At 40.7% G+C, this 23,354-nt stretch overlaps 3 protein-coding genes across 5 annotated transcripts; 2 read left to right on the forward strand and 1 right to left on the reverse strand.

The window, feature by feature from the left end:
- The first annotated feature begins 2,148 nt into the window (after positions 1–2,148).
- p4hb (prolyl 4-hydroxylase, beta polypeptide) lies at positions 2,149–17,561 on the forward strand. The gene is made up of 11 exons (XM_077524164.1): positions 2,149–2,517; positions 5,554–5,760; positions 7,603–7,736; positions 7,841–7,978; positions 10,390–10,494; positions 10,593–10,718; positions 10,794–10,994; positions 11,312–11,432; positions 11,867–12,048; positions 12,486–12,608; positions 16,203–17,561. The coding sequence occupies exons 1-11, from the start codon at positions 2,379–2,381 to the stop codon at positions 16,269–16,271; spliced, it is 1,545 nt and encodes a 514-aa protein (XP_077380290.1). The 5' UTR covers positions 2,149–2,378; the 3' UTR covers positions 16,272–17,561.
- Positions 17,562–18,683: 1,122 nt separating this feature from the next.
- ppp1r27b (protein phosphatase 1, regulatory subunit 27b) lies at positions 18,684–22,338 on the forward strand. Its single transcript, XM_077524166.1, has 3 exons — positions 18,684–19,960; positions 21,152–21,302; positions 21,498–22,338. Exons 1-3 carry the CDS (start codon positions 19,747–19,749, stop codon positions 21,619–21,621), a joined length of 489 nt encoding a protein of 162 aa, XP_077380292.1. The 5' UTR covers positions 18,684–19,746; the 3' UTR covers positions 21,622–22,338.
- Positions 21,941–23,292, reverse strand: anapc11 (APC11 anaphase promoting complex subunit 11 homolog (yeast)). 3 transcript variants are annotated; one of them, XM_077524168.1, is made up of 4 exons: positions 23,134–23,292; positions 22,910–23,027; positions 22,350–22,499; positions 21,941–22,274 (listed from the first exon to the last, which is right to left on the reverse strand). In XM_077524168.1, the coding sequence occupies exons 2-3, from the start codon at positions 23,016–23,018 to the stop codon at positions 22,354–22,356; spliced, it is 255 nt and encodes an 84-aa protein (XP_077380294.1). In that variant the 5' UTR covers positions 23,019–23,027; positions 23,134–23,292; the 3' UTR covers positions 21,941–22,274; positions 22,350–22,353. The 3 variants fall into 3 exon arrangements, with proteins under 3 accessions (XP_077380294.1, XP_077380295.1, XP_077380293.1); XM_077524169.1 differs by having other exon boundaries at positions 21,941–22,499; positions 22,910–23,019; XM_077524167.1 differs by having other exon boundaries at positions 21,941–22,499.
- Positions 23,293–23,354: the final 62 nt, after the last annotated feature.

Below are 23,354 nucleotides of genomic sequence, written 5' to 3' on the forward strand. Positions count from 1 at the left end.
CAAGGATACTTTGACATAGTCAGACTGAGCTGTGCTGCCCCGACAACAACTGGATGTATTGCTATTGAAATGTCGATAGCGCGCTAGAAAATTGGAAAGTTTCTCTTTCACCGGAAATGAGGGTGTGGTCAATTTAACACTCAAGGTAGTGCTATTCTTGTTACCCTTAGCTTCTGCTCCAACACTTGAGGAAATTTACTCTGACAGAGTCATTTTATTTGTGTTAAAATACTACTGCTTAGGCTACTGCATATTTGATCGAACACTGGAAATTTAACACTGACCAATTTGCTGTATGGAATCTCGTTGGCTACAGCTATATAAAAATTAAACTCTTTTGCCATATCTTAAAATATTTATGTTGCAGCAATAAATGTTTATTGAGTCGTGAATAAACACCCTGCAAAAAGGAGGAATGCACTGAAATACTCTGTAAGCTGCACGTACCTGTACAGTCCTCTTTACAGTGACTGTCATTATTGAATGCTACATGTGTCAGTGTCATGATGTTCAAGAAGAACTCTTGCATTTAGCAAGAACGTTTCTATTGTAAAGAGAATCCTGTTGGACCAGTTCCTGCTTATTTTAGCCTTGTAAAATCACCCTTGCTTCTTGATCTGCTGCTGCATGTGTTTGTAGAGCAGATACGGCGAGCACGATGTTATTATTCCACTAATAAGTTTTGTCAGCACAGATGCTGTTTTCCCTGACAGTTTCTTCATGTGACACCAGTTTAAACAACTTTACAGCTGTCCAGGATGTTGGCAGTTGGCACTAACTGGACCAGATGAGCTCCTTCTCAGGTTACTTGTGCATTTATTCAGAACATCGCTATTCTGAGTATTTAGCAAATTATAAACTAGAATTTGATGGGGCCAGCTGAAATTATGAAACATGTGGTTAAAAACATTATATAAACTCCATATATAACGTCATTTTCATTTGCAAATGTATTTTAGAAATACAGTATATGTAAACATGCGTTTGGATTTTATTTAGTCATGAAAAAAAAAACTCCACTTAAGGGATTAGTTAAACCTAATTGCGATACAGATTTACTTCGCAACAGTACCTTTAAAACAAAATAAGTGACCATTCCATAACTGAAGGACATTTTCGGTCCCTTCATGAAATTACAAATCCATACATAAAACACAAAAACATAAATGGTCCAACTACAAGAGGATCTCACTCCTAAACCTCCTTAGGGATGCTGGAAGGAGGGTCCATTGGGAAGTCAAATCTCAGATTCAGGAGGCACGGTTGTGGTTTTCATGGAACAGCGGACCAGCTCTACATCCATGGCAGCGTCCTCGGAGGTACATGGGAGTAAGACTCACAAACCTACATGTGTTTTGAGGACTTGGAGAAGGCAACAAACATGCTGGGTGATCTTACAGAGCATTTTGTTTTCTGGGGTGGGGTATGGACCGGCTGTTCACCAGCTACGACTGATGTTACTAATCTCAATTCTGTTGTCAACTTGGTGTATCCAAACTGGATTTATGTTTGGAATACAAATAGATATAGCTCCTTGAATGTTGATGTATGATGATGATTGAGTATAAAGGTTACTTTAATAATCAAACTGCAACATGAAACATTTAACTTTTATTTATTTGTTTTTGTATTTATTGACTTATTTAGAAGTGGCTCCATTGGACGTCTTGCTTGCTTGAGCCCCAGAGTCTTTTTTTTTTTTCCTGCTTCTTGTCTTAATGATACTTCTTTTTTTTGTGTGGTTAGCTTCCGTTTACTCAGGAAGTAGATCAATAATGAATTGTATATCTATGAATGTGCAATTTGGGTTCGTTAGCATATAAATGGAAACTAGTTTCGCTTTGTTTATTGTGCAGATCAGGAACAATATAAGGTACATTTAATTTAAGATGCACGCGAAATTTGTGTTTTGACGTCAATGACGGTTCGCATTGTGCCTTTGCTGCCGTGTACATCTCATGTCTCTTAATCTCCTTGATTTAATTCCTCCGTGGGAGCTCTACGTGCAGGCGGTACACATATAACCAGACGAACAAGGAGTCAACGAGTGAGAAGGTTGTGTAATGAACTGAGACGTACCCAGTAGCGTCAGTGAACGTGGCTTTCACTTCCAGGTGCAGACAGCTGCGGTCCAGTCACAATTCAACACGAACTGCTTAGGGCCTTATAAATACGCATGCGCACTGTAGCTCACTCCTCTGGTTTCTGTTCGCACTGCCACGTTAGTAGCGGTAGACACAAATTTCCAAGCTACTAATCCCAACCCGCAGCAAGTAAATAACGAGCAAATTGAAAGACTCAACATTTCAGTTAAACGTTAGCCCGCCGCTTCTCCCGCCCTCTTTATTTTCTGCAGAAGAGTACTCTCGAATGCAAATATGCTCAAGTTTTTGCTCGTGTGCACGTTAGCTGTAGCCAGTCGGGCTGAGATCGCCGAGGAAGACGACGTTCTGGTCCTGAGGAAAAGTAACTTCGAGGAAGCTCTTCAAGCTCACCCCGACATTCTGGTAGAATTTTGTAAGTATGACAGACGCTATCAAAAGTCTCACAAGCTAATAATGTTAGGCTTTCTCATCAGACTGGTCGTTTTTTCAATTAGCGTGCTAGCAAACTAGCCAGTCGTGGTTAGCGGTAAACTTTGTCACGTTCGACAGGTTGTCCCGCAAGTGGCTAATTGGCACCTTTTGAATCTGGCTCACTTATTCCCATTAATCATTACCGACCGCCCACGCGTGCACTTATCGTGTTCACAGAAACGGTATTTTTTTTTTTTTTTTTTTGAAAGTGTCAGGACCAGGGGGTTAATATTGTACAAGCTGAGAGTCATCAAACCACTTTTTTTTTCTAAACACTTCACACTTTGCTGAATACATTGAAGACATTTTTTTTTTAATGCATTTGATCTGCTTGGTATGTTAATTCGTGAGGTTGCAGTTTTCGTTATTGTGTAGTATGGCAATGACTGTAAATTGGCCTATATCGAATGAGTCACGTCATGCGTGTGCCGCTGTCCCTGAGTCAAATATTTGACCCGATACCAAACTACGTGACTCTCCTTTTGCACCAGTTACATGGTTGGTCTTGGGTCAGGCAAGCCAGGGACTTGAGGATGGGAAGGATGAAGGCTTTGTTTGTTTCTCAGATGGGCGGGGTCTCAGTGGAGCTAAGTTGACGTGTACTTCACGAAAGTAAACGAGCGTGTTTACACAGATTGCATAGCAAATAGAATTTAAGGTGATGCAATGCTGGCATTTCTCAGGCGTTTGAGATTTTGTTTTTCAGAATCTGTGAAAGTCACAATTGTGCGAACAAATTAACATTGTATTGGTTGAATTGCTTCTCATCTATAACCACTTAAACCAAGTGAAGTGTATGCAGGAAAGGAGGAAAATGTTTTGTCATGTGCTTTAAGATAATTTGTTATAGCTGTAGCTGTTGCAAAATCACTATATGTAAGCAGCTATTGTATGGTTACCCCACCCCCCAGTTCAGGATAGTTACAGGTTTTTAACATGCCTTGCGTGCTTTCATCAAAATAATCAAGAATTTAGTACACTTTACAATGATATACTGATATAATTTCAGAGCACTCTACTGCTAAGCTACAAATGAGAGGGTGGAAAACGTGAATAAAAAGTTTATACGAAGCTCGTTGAGAATTACAACACAGCCCAATCCCGAATGTCTGGTACAAGCGACCCCCGCCCATTATAAATATTTACAGCGCTTGAAGCGCTAATCATGCGCGTATTGGGAGCTAGATGGTAGTGCTATAATAGTATTACGTCAATGAGCTGCCCTTACATGCCTTTTGTTTGACAGAAAAACAGCCACAAGAGCAGCAGTCAATAACAGTTTCTAGCCTGAAATATAGCCTGGTATTGGCCGATACGATACGATACGATACCTGAAATCATTTCTTGCCCATCCCTATTTGTAATCACTATGGCACTAGTGGTGCAACTGCTCAGCATTGATATGTGGTCGGTTCGGATCAGGCCCCACAGTTCGGGTCACGCCTGAGCCGTGGATTGGTTGGTGGTGGGGGAGGGGTTAAACAAAAACAAAGTGGACATGCTGTCGATACATTGATATGTCAAGGAAGCTGAAACATACTCAACATAACACATCGCGAAGCCTAATTTCAAATACAGTTTACCAAATACAGTAACACATTGATGGCAAAGCATACTGTATAGCCTTAGTACACTGTTAGTTTGAAGTTCGGCCCACGTTGTGGTATGAAGGCAGCTTGACTTCTTCCCTTTTGAGACGTTGCTTTATCGTAGTTGCGATCAACTCAGAACTGTCCCAAACTAATGTTCAATTGCTAATTTAGGACGCTAAGAGTAAGAACCCGCTAATTATGCAGTCATTGTATATGGCAGAAGTCTCAGATGCAAGTGGCTAGTGGCTATCTGTTAGCATGACCAATGAGTGTCTGGCTGGTAAGTGAGTTGGACAGCTGGTACCTGGCTTACTTTAATACTTTTTCAATATTCTGGGCAAAGGCTACTTCATAATTCACTCTGTTTAAATTAAGGGAATGTGCCTTAGATGGCACACAGGTATTTTCATTATATAAACAAAAAGAGTTAATTAGAACTTTGTCTTCATTTATATTCTAAAACACACACAAAAAAACATTCAACTCAAAATGTCTAACTTGGCCATCTAGATTTTAGGAACAGTTTAGTTTAAGTTTAATACCTTTATTTTACACATGAACCATGTAAAAATAAGTGTTCTGCCTCATATTACACTTGAAAGTTATTCCTAAATGACTATTAGCCTTTTTTTTGTTTTTTTTTGTTTTTTCAATGGAAAAAGTGCTTTACAGGATAAATGAATATAAAGTACTTTTTTTTTTTTTTTTTTTTTTTTGCTGATCCTTTTGTGATCTGCTGCACCACTATATGGAACATTTGATAGCGTTTTTGTAGTTCAATATTTTATGATTAAATGAACAGGTGCACATATCTTTGTCATGTTGCTCTTGAAATTCACTGTAGAGTCAGCAAATAACATGTTGGATAATGATCCACTGACTCGTTTGGCTATCTAACACACCTTGCAGACTGGCTTTGTGGTATTTGCCCAAATGACTACTTTTGTCTAACTCAAGTACTAAAATGGTATCTAGCCACAAGGTGGTGCCAAAGTTTTACATTTATTTAACACAAAGAGCAAACAGTTTTGTTTTTTGTTTTTGTTTTTTTTGTTTTTTTGTTTTTATTAAATTAAATTAAATAATGGAAGAGATGTTTATTTCATTGAGTGCTGGCCCGCTAAGTCAAAGTGATGATAAAATAAGTTGTTCCTGGGATAAAATTTAAAAAAAAATATCAACAAAATTTAACCAAACGGAGTGCAATTGACTGTACATAATGTGATGGAATAGCGACTTTGTGTGGGTGCGCATGTATACCGGTATTTGTTTGAAAACTTTGCTTCTATTATCAGGCTGTAGTTTTTACACATTTTTTTTTTTTTTTTTTTTTTTTTTTTTTTTTTTTTGCATACCTTAATTTGTTGTGTTGTTGCATCCTTCAGACGCCCCATGGTGTGGTCACTGCAAAGCCTTGGCTCCAGAGTATGCCAAGGCCGCTGGCATGCTGAAGGCGGAGGGTTCAGCCATCCGTCTGGCTAAGGTTGACGCAACTGAAGAGACTGAACTGGCCCAAGAGTTTGGTGTCCGTGGATACCCCACCATCAAGTTCTTCAAGGGGGGAGACAAGGAGTCCCCCAAAGAGTATTCCGGTAAACTCCTCCTGGATTAGTCAACTTATGTGCTCATAACATTCATTCATTCCTCTAGGATTTTTATCAGCAGCGGTGACAGGAAAAAAAAAAGTCAGGACAATTTATTTTTCTTTGATTTGATGTACCTGCCGACATGCTGTGGAGGCGGGTGCATGACGAAAACTTTTGCCGTTTGTCACCATGAGAACTGAGCAAGGTGGCTGGCGGTATACTGATGGCTGTAAATGGACCGCTGGTTCAGGAAACTCATGAATTTCCTGATGCTTTTCTCATCTTTATTATCCATCCAGTGTACCGTTGCACTCTTATCCAGCCTTGAAGGAGTGGCGTGTCACTACTGCTAAATGAATGTAGGGCAAGTGCAGACAACACTGGTCCTAGGAAGCCGCAGTCCTGTTGTATAGATGTCTCCCTCTAACACAGGTAAGGATCATTATTGGGCTTCTCCAGAGCTTGCTGATGAGCTCAGCTGATCATTTGCAATCACCTGTGTTGGATGAGGGAGACATTAAAAACGCATAGGACTGTGGCTCTTGAGTACCAGGGTGTTGAAGAACTGGGATCTGTATTTTTCTTTGCTCTTGGAATTACACATGCTCAAATAATTGGAAGGTGTCATTCTTTTTGGCCCATGTATCATTTGAGTCGGCAGGAATAAGGCTACACCCATGTGCGCGCTAACTCTGAACTGTAAGCTGTCACTGCACACATTTTTAGGAGGGAGGCCAGGCGTTGCTCTGTGCAGATCACTATGCTTAAACTAACCGAGGCAATGGCAAGAAGTCATTTGAGTCTGCTTGGCTTAAGATGCAAGTAGAGTGACTTTTAGTGGAAGTCTTTGCTGATATGTGGAGTCAGTAGGGGTGTGCTCAAAAACTCGATACGGCAATATATCGTTGCGGGCCTCATTACAATACACGTATCGATACACAGGCGGCAGAATCGATATTGCTTGTTAACTTTAAAGAGGCAGTTCACGTTTGCCGTACATACATATGACTGTTACTATAAAATGCAAGAAAATTAATGTAACATATTGAGATACGTATCCCCATGAAGATCAAGTATTGGAACACATATGTATCGCGATACATATCGTATTGCGGCCCCTGTATCGTGATACGTATCGTGCGGTTGGCGGCAATACCCAACCCTAGCAGTCAGTCACATCCACTCCATGGCGTGGGCTGTGTTTCATTTGGCACAGTAGGAGTTACCGGTAGTTTTATTTGAGGAAACTGTCATGGCTTCAGTCCAGTTTCTAGCAACATGTTAAAGTATCACCACCCGCCCAGTCCTCGTAGCACAAATTTCTTTCTGGGTCAGTCTGTTACTGTTACAAAGAAGAGGGAGTGCTTTTGGAAAATATAGAATCAATGCAGAACTAGGGCTCTGTATTGTATTGTCATTTGAGAAGGAATTAATTGTGACAATGTAGCAGTCATTTTTACTTTGTCTATTAAAAATATTCAGTTAGCCTATATATACCATTGTGAAATGCGGTCTTGTGATATTATAGAGGCCAAATATTTTTACTTTACTCAAGTGGAATTTGCATCTGCATGTACTTTTTACCTTGATAGTTACATTTCAGCAACTTTTACTCCGGTTTCCCAAATGTGGTAATTTTACTCTAGTACATTTTACCTAACCCCCCAAATAAAAATAAACAAAAAACTACATAATAGCTGAAGAGGTCGTTGACATAAGTTTAATGTTTGCCAAAGTTCTTTACTATTAAGATACTTTACACTTTTACTCAAGCATCTCTTTTAAGGCACTTTATGCAAGACTGGCAAATGGTAATTTTGTTAACAAGGGTTTTGTTTTTTGTTTCAGCTGGAAGGCAAGCAGATGACTTTATCAATTGGTTAAAGAAGCGCACAGGCCCCGCTGTTGCCACCTTGGCTGATGTCACTGCTGCACAGTCTCTGATAGCTGACAATGATGTGGTGGTCATTGGATTCTTTAAGGTAAGAATATTTTGAGGATACCTTATTTAGATAGGCCATTCAGCTCAAGTACAAATTATTTGAATATCTTTATTATAAAATTGTTTGGCAATCGTTGTTTGTAGAATGTAGAGTCTGATGGGGCCAAGGCCTTTGAAAAAGCAGCTGAAGCAGTAGAAGACATTCCTTTTGGCATTACCTCAGACGATGCCGTTTTCACGAAGTTTGAGGTCTCCAAAGACGGTGTTGTTCTTTTCAAGAAGGTGAGTGTAATTTCTTTGTCCTCACTGCAGCATGCATAATTGTTACCATCATACACCGTGTGTGTAAGGCAAGAAAATTGTATTGATTGCTTTTACTCTCTGAACTTGCATGATTTTCTGAACTGAGCGCTGTTTCATGACTGTTAGAACCAGGGTTGGTTGAAGTGCTCAGAATAGCAGTTGGAAAATGGTGTCCAGTGAACATGAAGCACAGGAAACGCACAGTGACATTGTGTACAAAGTAAATATGAGATGAACAAATCAAATAGTCACTGGATCACTTACATGACACCATTTATGAGCACTTATTGTGCAATTGTTTTACATTTTCAAAGAAAAAAGTTTTTCACTGAAGCAAGAATCCTAAATTGAACTTAATTAGTTTAAATAGTTAATGGGTGTAAATGTGATGTGTATTAAAAGTGTCATTTATGGCCTCCTTTGAGCCCTTTTTTCATTACGTTTGTCATCTGTTACAGACTGATTTACAGGTTTGTAATGTGATGCTGTTGACCCCATAGAGGGTATCTACGCTCTTGGCTGCTAATTTTAGCCCATCAGAGGGTCTCCCACATGTCTTTTCACATTACTGCTTTGCAGGACCTGCTCTTGAAATGACATAAGTATGCAAAGCCGATTTAGGTTTATTCTTTCCCTGAGGCGCGTTGTACATAGGGGTGTTAAAAAAAAAATCGATTCGGCGATATATCGCGATACTACATCGCGCGATTCTCGAATCGATTCAATAATCGGCAGAATCGATTTTTTTTTTTTTTTTTTTTTTTTTTTTTTTTTTTTTTTTTTTTTTTTTTTTTTCCCCCCCCCAAGGATTCACACCTTGAGCATGGAAGAATATTATATGAACGGCACATTAAGCCTTAATATTTTTATTTTAATGCTGTTCAAATGTGAAACAGATTGCAAACTGTTTGTGTACAGTGGCTCACGGTTATAAGCCTCAAGTTTTAGATAAATATATTCATACAAATCTTAGTGTACATGTACAAATTTACTGATAGTATTTTCTAAATTTGAATGGAAAAAAATCGCAACAATCGACTTATAAATTCGTATCGGGATTAATCGGTATCGAATCGTGACCATTCGTATCGGGATTAATCGGTATCGAATCGAATCGTGACCTGTGAATCGTGATACGAATCGAATCGTCAGGTACTAGGCAATTCACACCCCTAGTTGTACATGAGCAGATGAATTGAAGCTTAATAATTATAGTGTTATTTTTTTAAGCATAAATTGAGTACGAGTCTTAATCAACTAAAGGATTATATTCCTACAGGGTCCAACATTAGAGCTCAAACAGGTCTCCTATCAGACATTATTAGTCCTACTCCTATCTCAGTTGTTGATGTCTCTTGAACAAGGTCAAGGTCCAAAACTACAACTCTGAGCCGCCTTTCATGACTGGACAGGAGATCATGCTAACTGTCACACTTTCAGTTGCTTTTCATGCTGACCAAATGCCATTCATTCAGTCCACTTTTATTTACTTGAGCTTTCACACTTTTTTTTTTTTTTTTTTTTAATAGTCATGGCACCTCATTTGAGTTATTTTAAGAATTACTTGTGGTTGTGCCTAATTAAAAATTTCCAACTGGTAGATCAGGTTAGGCATTTTATTTTTGACAACAGTGCTGGACTGGGTAGAACCTGTTGAACAAGGCCTTCAACTAACTGCTCTTCTACATTCCACATTTACATGATTGTATGAAGGAGGTAAATGACTTGACAACATGTTTGACCTGAATGATAAATTAAAATGAGATGTGCACTCAGTTGTGAGAAGAGCACCCCCATTGTGGGCTGCATTTATCCAAAACGTTTATTTCTGTGGTAGGATAATGTATAAAGCCAAATGCATTACTGCTAGACAATTGCATATATATGGCTCAGAGGTGAGATCAAATAGCTCTGGTTAATTATTGGTAAGGGGAGCTCTGCATCAGCCGCTCAAGATGCTGAGATCTGAGCTGTTAGTGCAAGTCAATCCTTCCTGTTTGATGGCCAAGTGGTCGCGTGAGGGCCCAAGTCTAATGAAAAACAACTGTCACGTGGGTACTTTGCCTGCAGTTAGGCAAGCTTTCCCAAAGCAGCACCTGTTAATAAGCAGTTGGGAACTTCCAATTGTCACAACAGGGGTCTTAAATTTCACTGCCAGCATGGCATCGGCCGTACGGTCTTGTGTGCCCGTAAAAGCTGCTTGACCAATTTGCACTTAAGCTATTCTTAAAACTTAAAATTGTGTTTACTGTTGTGGCCCTCTCATAGCCCGGAAGATGTTATTTTGAAGTGATGTCCGGTAAATCTGTTGTTGACCTGCACCACAAGATGGGAACACAAAGTCTTTGGGTGATCTGTCACTGACTGTTTCTGTCTTGTCTGTTTTTAAGTTCGATGAGGGACGAAACACCTTTGATGGAGACCTTACCAAAGAAACCATCTTGTCTTTTATCAAAGCCAACCAGCTGCCTCTCGTTATTGAGTTCACAGAGCAGGTAATTGGTGGGGCCCTGAATTTTTTTTTTCTCCCTTCCCCCATTAGTAATAACCAGCAGTGCAACAATTGATCTGATTCATGTTTTATAATCCACAGACTGCCCCTAAAATCTTTGGGGGTGATATCAAGTCCCACATTCTCATGTTTCTGCCAAAATCAGCCTCAGACTTCCAGGACAAAATGGACCAATTCAAGAAAGCTGCAGAGTCATTTAAAGGGCAGGTAAGCCCACTATCCTGAGATCTTGAAGACCCTCATCCAGCCAAGTTGTTAGTATGTCCGTCTCCCCCTGTCCAGATCCTATTCATTTTCATCGACAGCAGTCTGGATGACAACCAGCGCATCCTGGAGTTCTTTGGCCTGAAGAAAGAGGAGTGCCCCGCCATCCGCCTCATCACCTTGGAGGAGGAGATGACCAAGTACAAGCCAGAGAAGAACGACATCACCGCAGAGGGCATTGTTGAATTCTGCACACAATTTACACAAGGGAAATTGAAGGTAAGCTGACAATACTGCTTTGATACTAATATTAGTGTAGCTCAGACTAGCAGAGACAAATTATTCATGTTTTTGCATACCTGGCCAATAAAGATGATTCTGATATTCATTTCACTTTGAATAGTGGGAAGATGACGGTAACAAAGAAATTGTACAATGATTTAACTGTAAAAGGGAATTTTAAGGGTACCCTATAAATGATCATATGGGGGGGGGACTGCTAACTCATTAGGATGAGGGGCTAAGCTTAAGCATCTTCCACAGAAAACTAAATGTACATGGTGTTTTGACTGTTCTGTATTGTCTCCTCCCCCCAGCCTCACCTGATGAGCCAAGACATCCCTGAAGACTGGGACAAAACCCCCGTCAAGGTTCTTGTTGGCAAGAACTTTGAGGAAGTCGCCTTTGATCCCAAGAAAAACGTCTTTGTCGAATTCTGTAAGATTTTGCATTTGTTGACAAAAACATCATTGGCATATAGCTTTAAACAGCTCTTGCTTTTGTACAACTTGACCAAAGGGATGACCCTTTCTCAAGCCTTCATATCCAAGAGTAGATGGTCATGCTTTCACCCTTACTGTCTCATGGCTGCTCCCACTGTGCCAATTGTTACCAGACACGGATGCTGAAAGATCTGCCTAAAAGTAGCTGCTGGATTATTTGTCAGTGATTCCCATCCAAATGTGTGCTATTTTGGGTGTATTTTAATCAGGTGATGGGGGTGTCGCTTAACACAACAGGCATTAGCTGCTCGTGACATACCAGCCATGGAGGCCATTTGTCTAAAATGACATTTTAAATGTGACTTTTCTGTTCTAGCTTGTTCAAAGGCATTGAGAAAATGGCCATTGTCATAAATGTTGTTGTTGCAGATGCTCCTTGGTGTGGCCACTGCAAGCAGCTGAATCCCATCTGGGAAAAGCTGGGAGAGAAGTACAAGGACAGTGCTGACATCATTGTGGCCAAGATGGATTCCACAGCCAATGAGATCGAGGCCGTCAAAGTCCACAGCTTCCCTACGCTAAAATTCTTCCCTATGGGAGAAGAACGCACGGTATTCTTATAACAAGTTAAAACATTTCATAAACTATGTAGCGACGGTTTATCGCACCCGCTGAAATCTACTGCCTTTTTTCTTGGTCACCTGTAAGCTCGATTGATGTTGGTGATTGCTTGCGTTCCAACTGTTGTCTGTGCTTTATGATCTAGAGTTGCAAACTTTGTAGAAATGTGAGCTTGTTGACCTCAAGCCTTCTGTGTGTTTGTTTGGTTAAGTACATTCCTGCTTGTGTGACATCCTGCACTGGCCTCCCTCTTGAGTTGACGTTTTCATTTCTGCCTGCAGTTCATAACTTTGGGAATGGAAATGCTACGTCTTCGTCAGTGCTTTTGTCATTTACACATGCAGCCCCACCATGACAATTGATCACATCTGAGCAGTTTGTTGCCGTAGTCTTTTTTTTCCATTTATGACAATTGCTGTTTAAACAGGTGATTGACTACAATGGGGAAAGAACACTGGAAGGCCTCACAAAGTTCCTGGAGAGTGGCGGGAAGGAGGGAGGTGCCCCAGCTGGAGATGATAATGACGATGAAGATGACGACTTTGCTGAGGTGTGTTTCACTGCTTTGTAGCATCAATACGTCCTAAACCAAAATGGGTTGGGGGTTTTTCCCAGTTTTTTTTTTTACTTAACCTAATTAAAAGTGCAACGTATAAAAACATTCATAAACAAGTTAAAGGGCCCATAGTATGGAAATGCACTTTAGTGGGGGGAGTTTTATCAATAATATGCATCCCTGGTCTGTCAACAATCCAACCAGGTATGAAAAAAAAGTCCGTCCGTGACTTCTTGAGCTTTTTCCTCCTCTAAAATGTGTGCACCCTGAAAACAGAAGTGTTTTTTTGTTGTGTTTTTTTTGTTCCAACCCCTCCCCCCATTTTCTTCTTCTTCTTCCCCCTCCTCACTACGCTTTCTTGCGGCAAAGGAGCCTTTTTGTTTCAAATGTTTATTGAACATCCAATTTCCACGTTTAAAGAAGACACGGCTGGCCGATTTTGTGTGGACACTTATGCCTTGGTCAGACTACACGAAAACGGCCCGATTTTTAGCCCGACCGACGTGTCGCGGACAAACGGGGCATGTCGTAAACGATTTTGGGTTGTCTTGATGTAGTGTGACACGTTCAACGATTGGTCGCCTGTTGTCCGGGACGGTTCACGGCCATCATGACGAAAGTCGAGCATTTTAGAATTTTTGCTCGTCTTGACGCATAATGTGACATACCTACGTCGTCGTCCGTTTGGGTCCACAGCATTGACCGGGAGAGGGAGCGAAATGTTAATCACTCTGAACAGCACTTTGTAGATCTTTTTATTTTTTTAGCCCCTTGATATCTCTTGGGATGAGTTCAGACAGGTGCAACTTGAAGGGGGAAAAAAAAAAAAAGAAAAAGAAAAGTGCAACGCTGCAACTGCATGAAGAACGCACGCATCCGTGAGACCCATTGTCTGGCAACTGCGACATGAATAAAGGACCAAAAAAATATATATATAGATATAGCGAGAGAGACTGTTCTAATAATTTAAGAGTTTTGGGCATATGAGTATAGATGGGAACATATTTAATGAGGATCGATCACATTTTCAGAGAAGCCGGGCCTAGCTACCTTCTCACCCGCGCTCTCACTTGGAAGTCCCCCCCCGAGGGAGTGACGTACTATCCAATGCACCGTACTAAAACAAGTCAAATATGAATAAATTATGCAGTATAAAAAAATACTCAAACAATATATTTCAGTGTTTGATAAAATAATGAAACAAGATGTCATCCCGCAAATTAACAAAATCGGCTATGTAGGTCTAGATAAATAAAAATACAGTGTTGGCTACTAAATCATATTTTAAACACTATTGAGGAGCAGGGAGCGCAAGCAATGTGCTCACATCACACTTGTCCCATGCGTGTTCCATTCACGCAAACACTCCCTGTCCGTGCATTTTTTTTTTTTTTTTTTTTTTTTTTTTGTTCCACCTCCCCGACAAACAGTGGCCGACGCGTCTCTCTTGGCAAGACAACACACGATCGGCTGGTGTCTAGTCGCGTTCAGACTTGTAGTGTGACTACACGCCCCATCCACGACACAGAGCGAATTTATTGGGTAATGTGACAGGGCAACTGTCGTAAAACAAAAAAAAATCACGTTGTCTGACCTCGGCATTAGAGGAGCTCTCCGGAGTTTTATGGGCGGTGCGTGCAGCAGCTGGCTTAGGACGAGAGTAGTGCGGCAACCACACAGGAAGAGGTGGGGCTTTACTTCCGCGTTAGAAAAATATCCAGCAAAACGCCTAATATTTCATTAAAAAAAATAAAAATAAAAAAATAATTATATTGCCATGGTGTCAAGGCTAAGTTTTAATCATATGGCTGTAGTTTTATTTTTTTTAATTTTTAGTTTATCTTACATTTGACCATTTTATAACAAGTTATTGCAGTGGTCATTGTGGCGTTTTTCTCTACGTTAATCTTATTATACAGCGCCTCTTAGATCCATTTGATTTTGACATGTTGAAATCCTAGTTCTAAGTTGAACTTTCTGAAACACGAGGAAAATTAGTCTTAAACATTAAAGTCTCATAGAGACAAATTGGAATGCATTTAATCTTTTTTTTTTTTTTTTTTTTTTTAATGGTTTTGTCCTCCCAAAAACATGACTGCACAAGTCAGGTTTAAAGTTGTGACATTAGATGTGACCCACTTTTTGCCTTCCAAATGGGTCTGCTTTAGCTAATCAGATATCCCCCACTCGGATGACAGAATTCTGGAGCCAATCCCAGCTGACTTTGGCGGAGAGGTGGGGTACACTCAGTTGGCTGACAGCCAATTACAGGCCACAGATAGACAAATGACCATTTACACCTACGACAATTTATAATGCCTACCTTCCATGTTTTTTGGATGTGCGAGGTACACAGAAAGGTCAGAGGCCATGTTGAGAAATGTCAGTCAATATAATGGAAGTGCTGAAAGCATTTCAATGAATCTGACCAAAGGTGTTAATGTGTCAGGATTACATAATTACCAGTCTTTTGTAAGCAGAGTGAGTTTTTATTTGCACTCCATTTTTTTTCTTTCTTTACTTCTCCCCCCTTTCAGCACATCTTCTCAGAAGTCTAATTTTGGTGCAGCCCACCAATGTCCACAAATATCTTCTACAGCTGTTAGAAAACTGCTTTACCCGCGGACACCCAAGCATGCAGTGGCACACGTGCAGTGCCCGTTGCTAACATTAGCGTCATACTTGCCATCCCCAGAGCTGTCCCTAGACTACCAATGACTATGCAATTAGGACCCAGTTTCACAGGAAAGGCTTAGGACTAGTCTCAGACTAAAATGCTGTTTGAGCTGTCTTAATTTTAAATCACTTGCACAGACGTATCTTAAAATAGTCAGATTATTAAAAATATATTTTTAACCATGAAATGATTGATTATGGCTTGTTTTTGCCTTGTTTGTGTTGTACAAAATGTATCAATAACATGCTGACAAATTAAATGACAAAACTAAAATAGGCTTTTTGTGGGGAAAAAATGTTGACCATTTCATTACACGGCTTTCACATCTTTCTTTGAACAGATCTTAGTTCATATTCATGTAGAATTCTCATTTTCATGTCTCATATTTCGGTTTCTGCTCATGAAATTCCAAGGCATCCCTCTTGGTCCCTGCTGGAAGGCAGCATCTTTCAGGGACGCCTTGCCAGATGTGGAAGATCCATTCTTTGTGCAATGACTCCTTCACGAGGGTTAATGTAATTTCCTCTGGGGAAATACATCAGTTAGGAAAACTCGCATCGTCCTGAGAATGAAATAAAACTAGAGAGACCAGACAGTGGAATAATCTGTATTTAAACGCGCTAATTTGTGTTCAGTTTTTCTTGTCCACTGTCCAAGTACATGTTATCGGGTTTCTTTTACAGAGTATATAAGGCAAGTAAGCAATGTCACAAAATGTTTTGGCATTTGTGAGATCATAACAGACATGTCTCACCTGCCTTTAAGTCATTGTAAATGGCAGCCCAAGCACTCTTATGTTCAATAGCAGCAGTATGGCATTTACTTTCAATGATGGCTTGCTTTCCCCACAACTTGTTTCTCAAGAGTCCAGTAAAATGAAATGTTTAACATGCATGTCATCTGATTTCCAGGATGACGATTTGGATGAAGGTCAGGACGAGGACTCAGATGGCGAGGACAACATCCACACGGAGCTGTAAAGAGCTGGTAGAAGAGAGTCGTGCTCCGCCCCCTCCTCCCAGTCACCTTCACTTACCTTTCACTCTTTATCACCCTGTCCCTTCACTGAGCCCCATGATCTCCCTTGTCTAGCCACCCGTCAGTACACCAGCCGGCCCACTAGTTGGCCAGTCAGTATATTGCCTCATGCTTTCTCTTTCCCCGACGGGTCTTGTTCTATTTGGGGGTTGGGGGAGGGGGCACATGGAACAGCACGCCACCTCCATGAAGGTGCACATGCCTCTGCAAAGCGCCGTGCCAAGTCATGTCCTTTTTGTTTTTTAAAAAAAAATTGGCATTAAGATCCATTTCACTTCACCCACTGCCCCCCAAAAAATTGCACCTTAGCATTCATAAGTCTGTGAACTCATGTTTGGTGTTAAGGTTTAGTGTGGGAGCTTTTCTAAGGATTGGCCTCTCAGGGGACAAATGGCCTACCTGTAACTTTTCACTAAAATTAATCCCTTGCGGTGTAGCAAAAAAAGAAACTCCCTCCCTCTTCACATGTAGCTAAAATCAATATCTGAACAACCTACCTTCTGTGTGTAAGTCGTGGCGGACTACTTCCTTTTATCTTAATCATTCTACTCCCACCCCCTCCTCAAAAAATAACTCCTCACTTTGCTTGGGGATTACTGACCATTTTCTAAAAGGAACAAATGCTAACTTTTTGGGGCTGGAGAATTTGTTTTATTTAATTGCTTTAACGATGAGTTGTTGCTTTTTGTTTGTTTTTTTTTAATGTAGGAGTTTTTTGTTTGTTTGACCATCATGCCCAATTGGAGCCAGTTGGCCTTTTTGGGGCAGAGTTGGCACTTGGACACGCACTCAGGCCATGGATGTTTTGTTTTGTTTTCTTTTGGGAGCCAGTTCTGAAAAGTCGCACTGTGTTCATGCCTCTTTGGAGATTTCTTTGTGGTTACTAAAGCAGACAGATGTGCTACGTTTAAGGTTGATCCGAGACAAGTGTTTGTTAATCTGATACAGAGAGGAAGCAGTTGCACAGCACCACCTCTCACCCATTCTGTATCATCTGTATCCCTCTGCGCTCTACATATACACTACGTTTCGCTGTGTAATATGTTTGAGGGCTGTGAATGGCTAGTTTTCCTAGTCATGATGATAAAGTTGTACGCATGCATTTGTAGAGTGAGGTGATGTGATTTGAGATCTGTACAGCAGGGAGGGATACTTAAAAGCATTCCATCATATCCAGATTGATGTGGAAAATGTGAAATGGTGGCCAATAAACAAAAAATCTAAAACACCTACACCGCCTACAGTCTTTGATTTTACTTTGTTGAACTGTAACATAACATATTTGCTAATAATCTTTCATGGACCCCAAAAAACGTCATTCTGCATGTCCTAATTGTAATTTATGTACTTCACTGTTAAGTGTTTGTTCATCTCTTCGTAAGCAGGCAACTTCCTGGTTAATGACAGAAGGGAACAGGTGGGAGGTGCAAATATGATTATGGGGTTGGCACGTTCCAGTGTGATATTGACCCACAGGCATGGAAGACGGGTGTCAAAATTGAGGCCTGGGGCCCACAGCTGAGCAATCATATTTTACTTGATGCAATTTATGTGCATTGATTTGATGTTGCTTACTAATATCCCAAAACTGAAAATTGTCTTGACTGCCAAAATGGAGAGGTTGCATTTTCTTGTTTACATCCCCCTTTTAAAATGATTCTAATATCGACACTTTTTTTTTTTTTTTTTTTTAAAGAAAAAACAGGTTTTCCAGGAAACTTAAAAAAATAAAAATAAAAAACAAATAAAAATTTGCATGATGAGATTTTTTTGGGGGGGGGGAAATACTTTGGAACTATTTTAAGAAGGAAATTATATTTGCAGAGTTTTTACTGACCTCTGATTTTAAAACTAGTACTAATCAGTTTCTCTGTGCAATATGAGGCAATTCCACATTTGGGTTCAGTCGCAACAGCCCTTTTGAAGAAAACCTACAATGGGGTCCCGCAACAAGAGTTTGAAATCCCTGCTCACACATCTTGTTTTCTACTTGTCCCATTTAGAGGTCGCCACAGCATGTCGTGCTTTTCCTTCGAAGTCTCTTCTGCCTCCTAACACCAACTGCCCTCATTCTTCCCTGACAACATCCTCTTCTCTCCCATGTACCAATAAACTCACTCTCTCCTCTGGATGTGGCCAAACTGTGCAAGTCTTATCTGGATGACCTCAAGAAAACCTCAACATCTTTTCTACGAACACCAGCCCTGCTTAATGTTTCTCCAGAACATCCATCCATTTTCTGGGCGTGCTCGCTTTGCTGGGCCGCGGTCGACGGCTCCTTTCTTTGGTGGTGGTCCTTTATGCATGCCAGAATACCCCCCCCCCCCCCCCCCACACACACACACACACACTGCTCGTTGAATCAGTGTAACTATGCGGATGGCAGGACGTGTTTGGTTGGTGCTGGATTTCACTGATGGACTGGATGTGCTGGTGTCTGTGGATCTTACTCTGCCTCATCTATCCTTCCCTCCTCTTTAGTTTTTCCTCTGGTATCTTGAGATCTCCTTAATTGGTTGGAATTTAGAGGTATCTGGGGTTGGCGTAAGACTGGTTTTGTAACCATGTAGATGGCAGGAAATGTTTGGTTGGTGCTGGATTTTACTTTGATTTGTCTTTCTTTTTCTTTTTCTTTTTTAACCTTTTCTCTGGTCTCCTGACCTTCTGAACCTCATGACTCTGGCGAGACTCTGAAGTATCTGGTTAAGGTGAAGGGTAATGGGATTTTTATGAAGTTTTAGGTGAATTAATGAGTATAAATTTACACGCGCACGCACGTACACAAACGCGCACAAACACATTAAAGAAAGAAGAAAAAATGAGCGCAATGATGACCAGACGAATCGGTAAGACTACCGAATGAACAATTCTGAGCTCTCTCAAAAAAAAAAAAAAAAAAAAAAAAAATTGGATGGACTCCTATATTGTGTCCTAATTTCTGAAGATGGCATCCGTGCAGTACGTGTGTACCACGAGAAGAATGACAGACTGGAGTGATGTTGCATCTCCCCTCCCTGTGACCTCCTTATCCTAATGTTGCCTTCTTGACTAAGATCCTCTCCCTGCTGACGTGATGTCACCACTACCTTTAGTGGGCAACACGTCTCGTCGGGTCTGAAACACAGTCCTGGTTTTTAAGTTGCCAAGTGGGAGGAACACTGACCCGAGGGCCGCTCATCTTCCAAGTTGTGCCACTGCGATCGGTGGTGCGTCCTAAAATAGCCTGACATGGAGTATAAAGAGGTGTAAGGGGGAGGTCTGGCCTTCAGAGGACCAGCTCCGCACTGTTGGGTCACACAGAGGAAGGCTGAGTTTTGGGCGAGAAGACATCAAGGACCTCAACCTTATTTTTTCACTTGATTTTATGTTTTGTTTTTTTGTTTTTTTCCTTGAACCTAAGCAAACTGACAGAGGAAAATGAAGTACTATCAGTTCCCCACATCTCAGACGGTGTCACTTCGAGCTTATGCCCAAGACAAGCACAAGAGCTCGGCGTCTCAAAAGTCCCTCCGCAGCGTGCACTTCCCCAATGACATCGTTTTCCAGGACTTGGTGCGGCATGGCGAACTGGAGAGGATTGGACGCTTCATCCGAGCCGGAAGGGTCACCCTGGACACCTTCTACCCCTCTGGTCAGTCTTATGACTCCTGGGCCTGCTGAACCTTTTGAGCATTTATTTCATATCCTTGATCTTGAGTAGCCACCCATCCCCACTAATAGTTTTTTATACATAAAAATTCCCCCCCTAAAAAAAAATAAAAATAAAAAAAAATAAAAGAACTTTATATCAGGGGTGTTAAAATTAGTGTTAATTTTGAGCTATTTTAAATGTCCTTTAACACTTTTTTTTTTTTCTTTTTTTAAACGCGTGATTGGAAAGCTTGTATTGGGGAAATTCCAGTTGCAATGTAAAACCTAGCAGTAAATATATATATATATATATATGTGAGGCTGGGGTCAAGTTATTTTACAATTTTAAAAATGTCCAGGATTTCAAAAGTTACTTCATATTAAAGATTAGATAGCTCTTTGTATGAAAAGAAAACTGCACTGTCACCATCTTACAAATGCAATTATACCATCTAGTGGTAGAAAAATGACCAACACAAATCAATATCACTCGTCACATCTTAATTAAATTTTCTGTATTAAATTACTGTATCAATGACTAAAAGATGCAACCATGTTTCAATTTTACATTTTTCCACTTAAGAGTATTAAAAATTACAAATAAATATATTTTATTGTACATTTAGAACATATGTAATTTGCGATTAATTGTGAGTTAATCAAAGTAATTGCGATTAAAAAAATGTAATTGCCTGACACTCCTAATTTATATTATATCCCAAAAAAAGCAATTTCCCTTAAAATTGCATAAAATGGCAATTTTCTAATCTTCTAATTTCTAGTTCTGATCACAAAACAGCCACAAGAGGGATGCTGGACAGCTGTTGTGAGTATCGATACCTTGAAATAAGGCTGGGTATCGGCCAGACAAGTATTGGTGTTGGGCTGATGCTGTGCCTTATTCCAAAGCAAAGTATTGGTCTGGACCACCATCTTGTGGCAGTTTTACAATTAGGTACTAGAAAACAGAAACTAGAAGAGTAGAAAGTTGTCATTGATTTGATCCAATTTTAAGGAAAAAATGCAGAGTTGAGTACTCGTACTGGTATCTGTCAGAAAGAACGGATCAAACTTTGCTACTAAAAAGTGTACTAGTGAAGTATTATAAAACTATCAAATAAATGCTCAAATGGCTTTCATGGGCCTCGTTGACAGTGAGTCGACTTTGACATTGTGATGCGCATGCGTGAAGGTATGGCCGCCATCCACGAGGCTGTGCTGTCTGGGAACTTGGAGTGCGTGGAGCTGTTGGTCCACTACGGCGCCAGCATCCACCAGCGGGACGACGAAGGGTGGACACCGCTTCACATGGCCTGCAGTGACAGCTTCCCTCACATTGCACGGTGAGCGCCGTAGCAACGGTTACCATCACAGTCCAAACACAAATGACGCATAGTGGGAGCTCTGGCAGTACATGTTGACAAGTACGTCTTAAGTTGCGGTGTAAAACAGAAGCCAGCAGATGCGTTGCATTCTTGCACCTCATTGACCTCCCTGTATCTGACACTAAGGCATGATGGTGACGCGTTTTCCTTCAGGTATCTTCTCTCACTGGGCACCGATCCAAATCTGGAAAACGACTGCGGGGAGAAGCCATGTGACCTCATCGATCCAGAAAACAAGGAACTACTGGATCTGTTCGGTATAGTCAACAACGACTGAGAGCCTCTGAGGGAAGAAAGGTGGTGCAGTTGCTCCAGTTGTTCTGATGAGGTGGTGAGGAACGGTCTCGAGAGTTCAACATCTTGAACCGGGAAGCTGCCTCACCTGCGGAGCTGACCGTGAATGTGTGGTGGAAGGTAGCCTGACACAGCAGGCTTTTTCCTACATGGACTTGCAGCAGCCAGCTCCCTTTGCTTATTTATGTCATGCAGAGAGTTTGAACAATTTCAACTTCTCTCTTTTTTTTTTTTTTTTTTGCCCTGTAAGAAGACACATTTGAACACGAAACTATTCAATGTCACGTGTATGGTACAGAGAGTTTGCTCAAACAATCAAAATTATTTAATGGATGAATTCTAGCGCGTGCCAACATTATTTTCTAACAATGGATTCTGACCAAGACAAGCAGACTTGTCAATAACTGCAATGTATTTTCTCTTTTATTAATATACAAATGAAATCTAGCATTCTTTTGACATGTTAACTGTACAGTCTTATTTTTGTTACATTTTGTACTTCTAAAATAAAGCACTCATCAGATTACCTCGACTGATTCCTTTCACAGAACTCAGCACCGGTGTCGGTACCAGATGTGATCGGGCTGCCAGATTGTATCGGGGTCGCCTGTCGATGACGTCACGCTACAGGATTGTCTGGAAATTGTCCGTTTACAATTGTTCAAAATAAAATTTATGGACTAAAAGTCCTTGAATAATTTCCAAGCATACAAACTCATTCTTTAAACTTCCACTCCTGTCGACACATGGGGCACTGCTGCTGGACTTGCTGGGAGTTGAGCCACTTCAAGATGCAGTGCATGTGGAAACAGTGGGAGCACTGACCCCAGACCAGCGGACAGTCATCACCGGGCACCTTACCTGTAAAAACGGGTTGGAACATTGGCTCACAAAACAGAGATGGGAAAAGTAATGACATTCTCTACTTGAGTAAAAGTACAATTACTCGTGTAATAAAAATAACTTTGGAGAAAGCAATTTGTACTCACTCAAATAATTACTCAAGAAAAAGTACAAGCTCTAAAATTTACTTGACGAAAAGAAGTAAAAAGTATTTTGTTTACTTAATGTTGTGAATGTATGGTGCTCATCACGAACGCAGCACCTGCTTGTTTATGAGCTAGCTTATAAGCAAACTTAGCTTGTAGCAAACGTGTGACATCATGCATGCTGAAATCACGTCTCTGATCAACTGCTGAAAGGAGGCTGATTCTGTCCTCCAATATTTTTCTCGACTCAACACACAACGATACTGTGTAACTGCTGCTTACACTCCGGGCAGCAACCATTGAAAGCCAACCTGCAGATCCCACAGTTCTCATCATTGGCCACCCACAACCACGACGCCACTCCGTTCCACTTCTTGATCTTCACCTTCATCCTGCTCGCCTGTGAATGCAGTAGAGAAAAACAACAATAAATAATAATACTGCCATTGCGAGCTCAGCACGAAGCTAAACTTGCAGATACGGCAACATCGACCTACTTTACTCACCTGTCAGCGGCTCACCACGGTTTTGAAATATCTAACAACAGTTTAATTCTTACGCTTCGATCATTTCAGAGGGAGTTTATGTTCAATATGCCAATTTTACTCTGGTTTTCCCGTTCACCAACCCGTCCAGTATCGCTGTTATTTTCCTTGCGCTTTAAAAGGTAGCTGCTCAGCAACGTTATGGCTCATTACCGCCATCTAATGGACACATTATACTGTAC

The sequence above is a fragment of the Festucalex cinctus genome, chromosome 6, assembly GCF_051991245.1.
Source record: "Festucalex cinctus isolate MCC-2025b chromosome 6, RoL_Fcin_1.0, whole genome shotgun sequence".
In the NCBI taxonomy this organism is placed as follows: Eukaryota; Metazoa; Chordata; class Actinopteri; order Syngnathiformes; family Syngnathidae; genus Festucalex; species Festucalex cinctus.

Coding starts and splice junctions, on each gene's coding strand:
- p4hb (XM_077524164.1), top strand. CDS start 2,379: ATGCTCAAGTTTTTGCTCGTGTGCACGTTAGCTGTAGCCAGTCGGGCT. Junction 10,719..10,793: donor CAGAGTCATTTAAAGGGCAG/GTAAGCCCACTA, acceptor CCCCCTGTCCAG/ATCCTATTCATTTTCATCGA. Junction 11,433..11,866: donor AAACGTCTTTGTCGAATTCT/GTAAGATTTTGC, acceptor TTGTTGTTGCAG/ATGCTCCTTGGTGTGGCCAC.
- ppp1r27b (XM_077524166.1), top strand. CDS start 19,747: ATGAAGTACTATCAGTTCCCCACATCTCAGACGGTGTCACTTCGAGCT. Junction 19,961..21,151: donor GGACACCTTCTACCCCTCTG/GTCAGTCTTATG, acceptor GCATGCGTGAAG/GTATGGCCGCCATCCACGAG. Junction 21,303..21,497: donor AGCTTCCCTCACATTGCACG/GTGAGCGCCGTA, acceptor GTTTTCCTTCAG/GTATCTTCTCTCACTGGGCA.
- anapc11 (XM_077524169.1), bottom strand. CDS start 23,018: ATGAAGGTGAAGATCAAGAAGTGGAACGGAGTGGCGTCGTGGTTGTGG. Junction 22,500..22,909: donor CAATGGTTGCTGCCCGGAGT/GTAAGCAGCAGT, acceptor CCGTTTTTACAG/GTAAGGTGCCCGGTGATGAC.